The 14,453-nt window shown below is 39.0% G+C and overlaps 1 protein-coding gene across 2 annotated transcripts in view; it reads right to left on the bottom strand.

Moving 5' to 3' along the window:
- LOC306885170 (cellular tumor antigen p53-like) overlaps positions 1-14,453 on the bottom strand; it is a 41,279-nt gene that overhangs the window by 4,125 nt on the left and 22,701 nt on the right. For both annotated transcript variants that reach the window (XM_079441529.1, XM_079441530.1), the window contains exon 6: positions 12,302-12,414. In XM_079441529.1, the coding sequence (XP_079297655.1) occupies positions 12,302-12,414 (113 nt within the window). The remainder of the gene's footprint in view (positions 1-12,301; positions 12,415-14,453) is intronic.

Below are 14,453 nucleotides of genomic sequence, written 5' to 3'. Positions count from 1 at the left end.
ATTTTAATGCTTGCTGGACAAGTCGTTAATAAGGTATCGTTAACAAGGTATAAATTGGACATTCTGATTAATCTCAATTAATCATATAAAGTTCAAATCTTAAGAGTGATTCCCTAAAAGCTAAAATTAGAACAATGGTTCTAAAGATTACTACAATACACACACACACACACATACATATACATACACACACACTCACCTACAGGATTATTAGGAACACCTTTTCAATTTCTCATTAATGCAATTATCTAATCAACCAATCACATGGCAGTTTCTTCAATGCATTTAGGGGTGTGGTCCTGGTCAAGACAATCTCCTGAACTCCAAACTGAATGTCAGAATGGGAAAGAAAGGTGATTTAAGCAATTTTGAGCGTGGCATGGTTGTTGGTGCCAGACGGGCCGGTCTGAGTATTTCACAATCTGCTCAGTTACTGGGATTTTCACGCACAACCATTTCTAGGGTTTACAAAGAATGGTGTGAAAAGGGAAAAACATCCAGTATGCGGCAGTCCTGTGGGCGAAAATGCCTTGTTGATGCTAGAGGTCAGGAGAATGGGCCGACTGATTCAAGCTGATAGAAGAGCAACTTTGACTGAAATAACCACTCGTTACAACCGAGGTATGCAGCAAAGCATTTGTGAAGCCACAACACGCACAACCTTGAGGCGGATGGGCTACAACAGCAGAAGACCCCACCGGGTACCACTCATCTCCACTACAAATAGGAAAAAGAGGCTACAATTTGCACGAGCTCACCAAAATTGGACGGTTGAAGACTGGAAAAATGTTGCCTGGTCTGATGAGTCTCGATTTCTGTTGAGACATTCAGATGGTAGAGTCAGAATTTGGCGTAAACAGAATGAGAACATGGATCCATCATGCCTTGTTACCACTGTGCAGGCTGGTGGTGGTGGTGTAATGGTGTGGGGGATGTTTTCTTGGCACACTTTAGGCCCCTTAGTGCCAATTGGGCATCGTTTAAATGCCACGGCCTACCTGAGCATTGTTTCTGACCATGTCCATCCCTTTATGACCACCATGTACCCATCCTCTGATGGCTACTTCCAGCAGGATAATGCACCATGTCACAAAGCTCGAATCATTTCAAATTGGTTTCTTGAACATGACAATAAGTTCACTGTACTAAAATGGCCCCCACAGTCACCAGATCTCAACCCAATATAGCATCTTTGGGATGTGGTGGAACGGGAGCTTCGTGCCCTGGATGTGCATCCCACAAATCTCCATCAACTGCAAAATGCTATCCTATCAATATGGGCCAACATTTCTAAAGAATGCTTTCAGCACCTTGTTGAATCAGTTGAACTGCCTTAATTCTACGTTCTGAAAACATAGAATTAAGGCAGTTCTGAAGGCGAAAGGGGGTCAAACACAGTATTAGTATGGTGTTCCTAATAATCCTTTAGGTGAGTGTAGATACATACACATATATATATATATATATATATATATATATATATATATATATATATATATATATATATATATATACACATACATACACATACACATACATATATATATATATATATATATATATATATACACACACACATATATATGTATATACACACACACATATATATGTGTGTTTGTTTGTATGTATGTATATGTATGTCGACGCAATTCAGTCCGTACCCTTAAAAGATCCGAGTTCGGTACCCAACCCTATTTTTGGGTGAACTATTCCTTTAATGTTAATAAAATAAAGCACAAAGAGAAAAATAACTCGCTGCTCTTGACTGAATAACTTTAATACAGTTGCTAAAGTTCAGCATAGGGCTGTGCTATATATCGAACGAGATTATTATGCGCATCTCGCACAGCAAGCTACTTGTCAGTGAACTACGGCTCTGTGTATTAAATGCCGCTCCATTTGAAAGCAGGTGACGGACGCACATGACAATCGCATGCGATATATCGCCCAGCCCTATTTCAGCAGTAATAAAATAACTTGAAATTTTCAACAACTTTTCACATCATATCTTTTTGCACCAAATAGTATCGATAAAAGTATCAATATCGGCATCAATAAGATGTAAACAATACCCATCCCTACTGATTATAAGAGACGTTTTTTATAACTGCATAAACTGAGATCGCTTCCTATTCCTGTCTGCCATGCTGCTGAGTGGTTTGCATTTGTAGCTCTATGTAGCTTTGTTTTTTTCTGTTGGAATTCTCTCTTACTGTTGTTTAAAGTATCATTTAATTTTCACCATATTTTTGATTTTATCTACCAAACTAATTTGGCATCTTTCACCTTTAATCTTTTATTTTAAACCACTAGGGCCGTGCGTTAGCATTGCGTTAGCTTGTCAATCTCATCTCCATTCATGTTTTCTACAGCTTCTTATTTCTCTGTCTCGCTCCGTTTCTTTTCCATCAAACAACTGTGGTGAGTTGGAATTACTCAACAATCATGGTGAGTAATAGGTTTCTCCTTGCATTGTCACCTGCACCGCCTGCCACATGTTCAGCGTATCGGTCTCTGTCAGCAGTGAGGGATCCACATGTTAAATGCAGGGAAATAGTTATGCTGACAGAAGATCTCAGAACTAGAGACAGACATCCAAACTTTAATTGAGGACCCTAGAGACGCCTTTGGACTAGCTTAGCGAATCATGTACATTGTTTGGTTACGGTTATTGTTATAATTCCGGTTACAGAGCCCTCTCAGCAGGGTGACTGTGAGGCGACATAGTCATGGGACAAAACACCACTCTTCCGTTCCGATCAAAACATTAAACAGGTTTTTCCCACTCAGTGACTGAGATCCCTGATGAAAGTGCTTTAGTTATTGGCAATTCTATTGTACGAAACGTGAAAAGAGACACCAGCCACCATAGTCCAATGTTTACCAGGAGCCAGAGTGCCTGACATCTTGGCAAATTTAAAATGCTGACTAAGGCTAAACAAATTCAGTAAGATTGTCATTCATGTCGGCACTAATTCGACTTCACCAGTTGGAGATAAATAAAAAATAACTTTAAAGAGGTATATGAACTTGCAAGTATGATGTCAGACACGGTTATATGCTCTGGCCTCTCCCTGTTTACCGTGGTGAAGAGGCAGAGTGTCGTCACTCAATGGCTGGATGTCTAAGTGGTGCCCGCAGAATAACAGGTTTCATAGACAATTGGAGTTTTTGGGGCAGACCTGATATGTTGAAAAGAGATGGTGGTGCCAATCTTCACTCTAGAAATATGGCACATAGTCTTTGGCCCAGGTCAGGAAGCAGACAGACTGGCAAAACCGACCATCTGCTACCCGCCTCATGTCAAAGAAATCAGTTAATTCTCAGCACACAGAGACTCTTTCACCTAGATATCACACTATAGAAACTGTGTCTGTTCCTCGAACTAGCAAATACAAAAAAGCCGTCCAAACCAATTTAAGGGTAACAATCTAATTCATGTTCAACAAATAAAAAACAGATGTAATACAGATAAATAAAAAATAAAGCTTGGCTCATTGAATAGTAGATCGCTTTCTACTATTTGCTTTCTTACGCTTTTTGTAAATAATATGATCACTGATCATATGATAATAAGTCCACTGATCAAGAACTAGATGTGCTCTGTTTGACAGAAACCTGGCTAAAACCAGATGATTACATTATTATAAACGAGTCTACCCCCCAAGATTACTTTTATAAACATGAGCCACATTTAAAATTTAAAGGGGGATGTGTTGCTACAGTTTAATAAGGAGCACACTCGCACCCTAAAGAGAGCAGCCCGGAAAATGGAGCACAGCTGGAGAAAAACAAAACTAGAGGTATTTTGTGTTGCATGGTGGGAAAGTACTTTCTCTTACAGAAAAGCCTTAAAAACTGCTAGATCTGATTACTTTAAAAAAAAAAACACAACCCCAAATATTTATTGAATACAGTGGCTAAGTTAACAAAAAATTACATCAGCAGGTGCATACATTTCCCAACAGCATAGTAGTAATGATTTTATGAACTACTTTACTTCCAAGATCGATACTATTAGAGATAAAATTGTAACCATGCAGCCGTCAGCCACAGTATCAGACAAACAGTATCAGTATCAGACAAACAATTCCACTCATTTTCTTCTATAGGAAAGGAAGAATTGTATAAATTGGTAAAATTATCTAAACCAACAACATGCATGTTAGACCCTATTCCCCATATCCCTACAAAAATCCAAGGGAAGCTGTCATTACTAGTGTTGTCACGATACTGGAATTTCTAACTTCGATACGATACCTTGAAAAACATCGATATTCGATACCATTTTCGATACCACGGTGAAAAAAACTGCCACAATATTAAGGGGGTAATTTTTTTAATTTAAAGATAAATGTAACAAGTCGAGAACATGCGGTATATTTTACATGAACATGCATTTGTTGATTTATTTATTAATCTTTTATTAATCTTAGTTAAATGTTAATTGAAACTAACGTTTACTAATACATGTACTAATTAAAATCCAAAGTTCTATTTGTTGATATTCTCATTTGCTTCATAACCAAAATATTTCCAGATATAGGGCCCTATGAAATCCGTTTTATTTTTCCCCAAATTCAGTTTAATTTTTTTTCTACATACAATTTTTTCCATTTTAATTTTTCTGGATTCCGTTTTTTTCCGTTTGAATTTTTCTGGACTCTTTTTTTTTTTTTAATGGTCAAATTAAATGCTATTAATCTAAAAGCATGTCTAATTCATTAAAATCATGAAAATTATACAATTTAACATTTAATTTATTAAAAGTGTAACAAAAATGACACGTTTAGGGCCTTATGAAATGTTTTATTTTTTCCTCACCTTATGTTTTATTGTTACCAAATTCTGTGTTTTAGCATGTCTATTATTTGAATGCATACAAACAATTTTTATTTATTCTTACAGTAGCCTTATGAAATGTGTTTTCCCCCTCAGAAATTCTGTGTTGTGTATTTAAATTTTACTGGATATCAGATGAAGGCATAAAACAATTTTAATTTATATTTGAATTAATGAAAATTAAACATTTACATTTTTGGCAAATGAAGGGGATTTACTATAAAATTTTAATATTTTGTGATTATTTCTTAAAAAAAAAAATTAACAGTAGCAGTAAGTAGTAGTATTATGTACATTCTACTATATAATAGTAATATAGCCTATTTCTGGCACACAGTCTTTAATAGGCTAAGTTAAACCGAACTTTTATTTTGACGGGTTACCATGAATACTTTTAAAGTTCTGTGTGTGTATGATATGATGCTAGTTTTACTCAAAGTAAATGGTAAAATGCTCGTAAAGTGCCTTTCAGATCAGTTCTGGAGATATTGTTGATGTATTTATGTCCTCATTGAGAGCACATTCACACAGAGACGCGCAGAACATGCAGGATTCATATTTAAATCGACTTTTGCAGCTTAATATTTACAGATACTAGTCCATATCGTGATTTGATTTAAGCGTAATGACCTACTTTTGATTAATTAATCCAACCTTTGACAAATTCCGTGACATTCCGCGTTAAACTGTAAATTCAGTTTTTATGACTGGATTCCGCGATTCCGTGCGCGTTCTCTGGATCGCGGAGATCATAGATCCCTACAGATAGCGCTCCTGCTGTGTTCTTTAACAACCAGAGCAGTCATCTTTCTATTCACTTCACTTTTGCTATTTAACCAGAGCGAAGGAGACGAGTGCGGTCACGTGTGGTGCTTGTCCACGCGCCTTTGGAGAGAAGTGAAAGTGACAGCTCGGCTAGTATCGGTGTATCGATACTTCGGGAAATTAATATTGGTACCGTTCAGATATGTCAATACAGTTTTGCAGGACTGCTTCATTTTTGACATGCTTATAAAGAAACAAAAGGTGCTATAAGGAATGGTATTCAAGTAAACAGAAATTAGAAGAAATGTGGATCAATATATTGGATCTATTGTCAAGTGTTAGGGTTAAGGAATATGCTGCTTATAAATATGTTGTTTATAAGTTGTTTAAAGGGGGGGTACGATGCTGTTTCATGTATTCAGAGTTGTTTACACTGTTAAAGAGCTGGATTCTCATGCTAAGCATGGACAAAGTTTCAAAAAACAATTTGGATGTATAACAGTATTTCTGTGCCAAAAATCTTACTTCCGGGTTCGTACAAGTTTGAGAGTTTTTTCAATCTTGGCTCTTCATGACGTAAACGAGGGTGGAACTCCTTATATGGGCATTTCTCCCAGAAGAACGCAAGCATCGACCAGAGCGAGAGCAAGTGCAAGCCCATCAACGTCTTATGAGGCAGCGACAGAAACGCAGGAAGCTGAAATGTGCGGCTTTATTCCGTGCTGCCATCTCCACTACTTTCAAAACTCAAAGAGGTATGTGTACTAGTAGTATAATGTGTTTTTCTGCTTGACTTGCACTTCGCAACGACACAGGCTTATTTCTGCAAAGTTGTTTAGCATGTTTTCTCCAAAAACGTCTGACATGTTTACGTTTTACGTGGTGTGAGGACGTGAAAAAGCTATGCTAAATCCGATCTGACCGGTCAGACTGAAACAAATTTCCAGAAATGCGATTTGAATAGAATTCCAAACCACATACGAATGTAGCTCGAAACGGATTTGCACAAATCAGATTTCATGTAGTTCGTTGCCGTTCAGACTATCTAAATATGATCAGATTTCAATCGGATTTGGGCTGACAGTCTGAACGAGGCTTAAGTTAAGTGGTCTAAAATGTACTTACATGTATTTATATATTCTGTGGATGGCGTAGGACCAAGAAATGTTCGTCCAATCAAAGTGTTAATTTCCGAACATAATGAGAGGCTTTCCCACCTGCCTCTCCACATATATATTTGCATACCTCTGCACACCTTGTTCGAGCAGACAGGACACGTCATCAGTTTGTTCACATACACTATGCAGACAGAGCGTGAATGGCAGGCAAACATCAACAACCTGACCTTCCTTCCTGGTATAGTAGCACTGTTACTAACTGTACTAGAAAGTTCTCTCACCAGTGAATGACATGATGTATTGTAGTAATGTTGTCTCTGGTCGTCTGGTCTGTGTGCACGTATGCGTTCAGGAGGCGTGGCTTTGGATGACGATTTGCAGGGAGAGTGGGACGTACACTTTCAGTGCTAACAACTTCAGATGCATAAGAGTAGGCGTGTTCCAGAGACGATCTTGGCACCCTTTCTCCCAAAGACTCAACACAAGCCAGCAAGCTGATTCGCATCCTGAGGTTGGACTGGTTGGCTCCAGCCCGTCCGCCCGCAGCCACTTAGATGAGTGGAACCTGCCAGGACGCTGTCAATGAATCTCCCGCCAGAGGCCAACTCCGTTCTTCCCAGAAGTTCACAATGAACAAACCAGGACGTGACGTGCCCCCTACTTGGCGCACTTTCATTCCTCCACTTCTGCCACCCACACCTCACTGAAGAGAATGGTTATGGCAAGTTGGAAGAGGTGGGTGATGTACATCTCTGCCCTCCATTAACACTGGGATTGAACGCCCATGTGGTGCATCCATCCAAGCCCTGCAAGACCACCTCCGCTCTATTGGGCAGGGCTTATTCAATGGCTGGCTAATGGCCAAAGTATACTTCACTATTTACGCTTATGCGAGGGACAGTGCACGCAGTGCACGTGACACGAATTGCCTCATCAGAACTGTACGCGCACCACTCGATTTTTGTAACTGCGCATACTTTGTACGCTCAGGTCACACATGCGCACTTAAGTTATTTTGCAGTAATCGGGTTTTCCCACATGGTGGCAACACTGTCCCTGGTCGTTGTTTCACATTAAAAAACTAAACTTAAGAGACGGACGACAACAAAACAGCGGAGACTGCAATAGCAGACGCTCACATGAGCGCTTGTGAGCGAGAGGGTATGAAACAGCTCAGCTTTGGTTGAAAAGAGTTCAAAAATATTTGTTATCAGTCATGACTTAACGGGGAAAAATAGAGCAGGCACTGAACATGAATGAAGCTTTCTAGTGAGCATGTGTCGAATGCCTGCGTTCGCGTACAACTTCAAATGGAGTATACTTTGAAAGGCTGCGCGTTCGGCTGTACGCATATGCTAGCGTACAAAAACGAAGTATACCTTCACCTTAAGAGTTTCATATGATGGTGGTGCTACGTGCTACACAATTGATGAGTCTGGCCCAAGTTTTAATGCCTTTAAGGAGCTGTGCACAATAACTGACCTGGCTCTGTACACTACGAAGGCCACTGCTCAGGCAACCGGCAAGGTAGACTCCCATGTTCCCCCCCACAGGTTTATTCTCCACTGCCATTGGTGGTTTTGCTGAGCATGGCGGCGCAGAAGTCGTCGCAGGCTATGCGTTCCTACCTGCCAAAGTGTTCTAGCTCAGCAGCTGGTTCAAATCATCAGAAAAATCGCCATAATCCCAGCAGCCTGTGAAGCCCCAGCCTCAGTCCAAGTCTGAACCTCGGCTCCAACAGTGCTCAAAGCTACCCATTTCCTAAGCACCAAGGACCCTGCCCCATAGTGACATGGGACCCTGAGCTGTAGAAGCCATCCTGATCTCAAAGCAAAGAGGAAGAGGAGATGGTCAGGTCCCGCCAAGGCCAGACTGCCCTCAAAAAAAGTCTTGTACTAACTCTCCATTCCCCCACTTAGCTCCCTTCCCACTCAGTGCAACTTACCACTATATATAGCAGTCAGCTCCACCATTTTTGGTGGGTAAAGTGCCATTTGTTTGTGTAGCTACACAAATGAAAACAAATCAGGCTTCACATAAGCATCTCAGACACAACGCTCATTCCCTTATCTCAGGGAACCGATATTAGGTATTTCTGTTGATTATGGTATGATTGCAGCTAAAAAAAATATCCTGTTTTTGAGACCGTCTCTTATCTGATCGACTAACGGGACTCGCGTCTACCTACCTGTACAGAATCAAATATAATATCTTCGGGAATTCTGACAAATTTGACAAATAGTGGAAACCAGTTTTTAGTTCCATGTCAAGCAATGAAACTAAGGTTTTATTTTTTCTCTTTCATTTAAAGGGGTCATTGGATGCCCATTTTACACAAGTTGATATGATTCTCTAGGGTCTTAATGAACAGTCTATAAAATACTTTGATTAAATTCACAATGGTAGTGTAAAACCCCCCTTTTTTACCATGTCAAAATCAGCTCTGTTTTTAGCAAGCCATTCTAGTCCATGTTGCTTTAAATGCTAATGAGCTCTGCTGACCCTGCGCCCCTCTCTTCCATGGGTGATGAGCAGCAGTACGGTTAGGAAATGGCTAAATAGCACGTTATTAGGAAAGGCGATTTGCAAAGATTCATAAAAAATCCGTTATACTCACTTCTGTAGATGAAGCTTTTTTACGAATGATTCATGCAAACATAAATGTATTTAGGCAGATCAGGATCGGCGCATTCCCTTCAAAATGAAAGTAACGTTAATCCCCTGCATCTTCAGCAGCTCAGATGTCGGGAGTGAATTACAACTGCTATATTCATTATTACATCCAACAACAAAACACCTCAATCGCTTAATTGGAGACGTTCTTGTCTTGCCCTGCACCGGAGTTGACACAATGGCGGACTAATGACAGCTCACTCAGGGCGGGTCTAAGGTAAGACCGTCTCGTCAATCAACTATCGTGGGAGCAGTCTGTACAGAACAGGGGTAGACAATAAGGGAAATTTGCCACTGGCCCTCCGGGCCAGTGTCTTTTGAAGTTCACTGGCCCAGGTCAACGCGTCGGGTATTGATCCCAATAATCACGAAAAAGAACAGTTTGCTTGAACAACATGAATAACATTTATTTTTTTTAAGGTAGGTTTAGTGCAAAGTGTAGCAAAACTGTGCAAAAACATGAAACAAGTGCAAATAAACCTATTGCATAGGATTCATTCTCCGTAGTCACACAGCAATTCATTATATTATGTTCATACCATAGGTTTCATACACGTTAACTTTTCTCTAACTTACTTGTCTGCATATGTGGGCATTGATCTGCAGAGCTCACAGTAAACCTCTTTTTTTTCTTGATCGTAGCCCAGCTAGGGGTGGGCGATATGGGAAAAATATCATATCACGATTTTTTTTAGAAATATCACGATTCACGATTTTATCACGATTCTTTGTCATGTTGGTTTTACAAGTTGTCTGAGCATTACAGCCAAACTAGAAAGACAAAGCCTTTCAAGGTAACAAAAAACAAAAAAAAGACATGGCAGATATTTAGGCCAAAGTGGGCGAAGATAAAAATCTTTGTCATTATTCTATCTTTCTTATTAAAAAATAAGAACAAAAGATACACATTACATATACACATAATATACAAATAAAACAAACAGTGCTTTATTTTCAGGTACAATAGGTGTATTTAGCAGAGCATTCAATGAAATTGAATGAACAAATATAAAAATAAAACACTACATAGACTGATTCCTAAAGCAACTGTATTAAAGTTTTTCAGTCAAGAATAGTGAGTGATTTTTCTCTTTGCGTTTTGTTGTTTTGTTAACGTTAAATGAATAGTTCCCCCAAAAATAAATATTCTGTCATCTGTCAATTCTGTCATAATGTTTTATTTTTATACCATCATTTACTCAAAAGTTGTTTTAAACCTGAATGAGTTTCTTTCTTCTGCTGAACATAAATGCTATTTTGAAGAAGGTGGAAAACCAAACAGCTGCTGGTCCTCAGTGACTTCCATAGGATTTTTCTTTCCTGCTATCAAAGTCAATGTAGACCAGCAACTGTTTGGTTACCCTCATTCTTCAAAATATCTTCTTTTGGGTTGAGCACAAGAAATTAATAGTGGTTTGGGACAACATGTGAGTGAGTAAATAATGACAGAAATTAAATTTTAGGGTGAACTATCCCTTTAATGACAGTCGACAGCATGTTTAGTGTCCTGTCCCTTTAAGAGCTGCACGCATCTAATAAACAGGCACCCATCCGTTTCTCTCTTAACTATTTACTTTCATTTTAGACATAACCAACTGAGTCTGTATGTAAACCTTGTGTGTTTTGACAGTATTAGCGCAAAAAATAAGTTAGTTGAGTAATCAGGCGCTGTTAGACAGGCTTTTTAGTGCGCGTGCTTCAGGTGTATGCGCTCAGAAAACGCACACGTCAGACCAGCGCGCGAATGAAACATTTAACCAGCAAGGCTTGTGTGCAAATAATGTACTTTTGCGATCGCGAATAAGTGCAGTGTCCTGTCATAGTAACTCTACTGCTGTATGTCGTGTTGTACAGTATATAGAGACGGAGGCACCAGAACTGTATTTGACAATGTGTGCTGTAGCACGATACTACGATATTTATTCAAAAGCAGATGGTGGAGACATTTTTATCGTCCACGATCAAAAATCGTCATATCGCACACCCCTAAGCCCAGCCAATTCCAGCGGTCTCGCCACTGGGGCTGAAACTTTCTCTGCCTTTTCTTTTCGTATTCCCTTTCGCTTTCCCTCAATTCCTCTGGTTATTTTCTCTTCCTTGCCTTCTCTTTTTTACCCGGCGTTTGGCCGGGTGATGGGAGTTTCAGAAACATGTAGCCTAGCTTAGGTGCTGAGCAGCAGTGTGCAGTTTGCGAGCGTGACCGCGGGAGCGAGCAAGGCGGTGCAGACGGAGCGCATAAACCCGCTGCATCTGTAAGGCTGTCGGGATCACGTAACGTGTTAGCGGTGGTTACCGAGACGATTTAACAGAAATCAAAACACAGAACCACAGGTAATTAATGTGAAATTAGACTTTATTTTTACTGGCCCCACCGGGCTAGTGGTTGGAGCGATCTGGTGGCCCTGACGGTTTTAAAAGTACGTCCGGGCCACCGGGCCAATTATATTGTCGACCCCAGCAGAATTATGCCATTCTGACAGGAATCTCAGAACAACCTGATTTGAGAAAGGGGATTTTAAAATAGGGATTTAAAAAAAAATAAAAAATATCACTATCACTATAGGATGGATGTGTACACACACTTCCAACACACATTTATGTTCAAACAACTTGTAAAGTGAATTTTGCATCTGATGACCCCTTTAACAATTAATTTCAGTAACTTTTTACAGACTGTAGGAAAAATATTTTGTAAGCCAATATTTTCTTTACATTTGTTTTGATTTGGCAAAAAAACTAAATTAATATAAGAAATCAAGTATTTCAGAGACTGTAATTTAAAAAAAGTGCCTATATTTTTGTATAAAATGATGCTGCAAAATGAATATCCTGATGTTTCATGTAACGAGAGTAAAAAGCCAATAGATCAGAATTTGTGAACAGTGTGCTAAATTCTGTGGTACCTGTGGAGACTCATAAGGCAGCGTCACACTATGCCTCTTGGTGTTCGGATCCTCATGATACTGGACTTTCTGACTGCCCTCCACACGGATGAGATGGCTACGATGGGAAACACCTGAGAAAAGATGAGGCCAAACAATATAAACCAAATTATATGAATACTCACAGTCACAATTTGACACTACACTGGCTGCTCACTTTCTAACACCTAGGTGTCGGCAACCTTTTTGGCATGATGTGCCATTTTGATTTTTTCTGGTTAACCACTGCGCCAATATCGTTCAGTTTAATCACCGCTCTATATTAATGCGCTGCTTTAATTGCTGCACGTGCACACACACGCACCACTCGCACACAGAGATCGGAGATCACTCTGTGCAAAAAGTAACATTCAGAAGCTCATAAACTTCTTGTCAGTGCTGCCACGCGACTTTTATTAATTGATACTGAATCACTACATTATATTTATCAGCAATGAGGGAGTAAAATGTTTAAGTAACTAAACTCAGCTTCATTGTTTGTAGATAGAGACAGATGCAGACAATTCTCACATCTCTCTCTCAAAATGGCCATATTTGAGAAAAAAAATTCTAGTTTGCATCACTGGATATAGCGGTTGATCATTTAACATTTCTATTGTATAACAGTTGACTAAACTGATTTTGCCAAGATTAAATGATATGCAGTTTCATCTTACCTCGCTCTCTTTCAACGTTAAACTGACGCTTCCGCGCTCAGCATCTGTGAATGGTAAATCCTGCCTACTTTGATTTGATTGGCCATCTCAGTCATTTTGACATTGACGAGCGCTGTTAGACTGCTGAGGATTCGATCTGAAGCGTCTATATGTGCAACGGTCACACGCGCATCTGTAGACTAGCGCAAGTTAATTCTCACACTTCAATAGTATTTATAGCTCCTAACAGGCTGTGTGACTATAAGAAGTTATTACATCAAAATATTCGTCAGTAGCCTATGCACTTTTCCCTATTGCTTGCGTGCCAGCGATTATCCCTCTGCGTACCACTGTTGACACACGTGCCATAGGTTGACGACCCCTGTATTATTCAATACAAATCATTAAGAGTTGTTTTTACAACTAGTCATTCTAATTTAAAGGGGTCATGACATGGACTTTTTTTTCTAATTATTTTAATGTTACTTAAGGTTTATGTTACAAAGTTTTTCACACACACAAATAAATGTGGAAAAATTATTATTTGCAACCTTCATTCTGAACCTCTCTCAGAAACAGGTTGTTTTTAAGGGGCGGGTTCTTTAAGGCTTGTCAGGAATCGGCCACTGTTATGACTGGATAACGTCATTGCATAGGAATCAGCATCAACGCCCCCTCAGTATTGCATGTTTTTACAACATAATGAAAATAAAACATCTCATTGTCATTTCCAAACAATGCATTATGAAATCATTTACTTAATTCAGGGATGCAAACTCATCGTGGGTGAAAAAGGTGACAAAGGTGCGCACTATAGCTGTGCAGTAAAATTCACTTTAAAGATTTGCATTTCATTCATGAAGATGACATGAAATAAATTGTCCCCTGATGGAAAACAAAGACTGATTTTACATGAACATTACATGAAATTACCTTTAAGAACCAGTAGATGGCAGCAGAGGATCACTCATTAGCTCCTTTGCTATTTCCACTTTTTTTTTTTTTTTTTTAAACACAACTTACTTTTGGATTTATTCCGAAATGACTATGAAGTATAGCCAGAGCAGGAAGTCATAACGTTTAAAGTCTCATTTAATTTAAAAAAGTAAACAAATAAGCCCAGACATCAACAGCCTAGAAGGTTTAATTATTTAAATACTTAAATTAATTTTAATCTTATTATGATTGATTAATAATCCATTCGATAATTAGACATTTTTAAGATGCAATTCAAAAACTAAATTTTTCAAACATTGAAAAAAAAAGAGTGCTCTAAGTTTTATCTTTAACTGTAGAAGCTGCTAAATTCAATCTGGGGGTATTGCCAAAAGCATCAAATATTGTCAATATTAAAAGGAACACTCCACTTTTTTTGGAAATAGGCTCATTTTACAACTCCCCAAGAGTTAAACAGCTGAGTTTTACCATTTATGAATCCATTCAGCCGATCTCCGGGTCTGGAGGTAGCACTTTTATTA

Source organism: Barbus barbus, assembly GCF_936440315.1.
Source record: "Barbus barbus genome assembly, chromosome: 2".
In the NCBI taxonomy this organism is placed as follows: Eukaryota; Metazoa; Chordata; class Actinopteri; order Cypriniformes; family Cyprinidae; genus Barbus; species Barbus barbus.
Note: the sequence above shows the minus strand (reverse complement) of the source record. Positions and strands in the feature narration are given on the sequence as shown.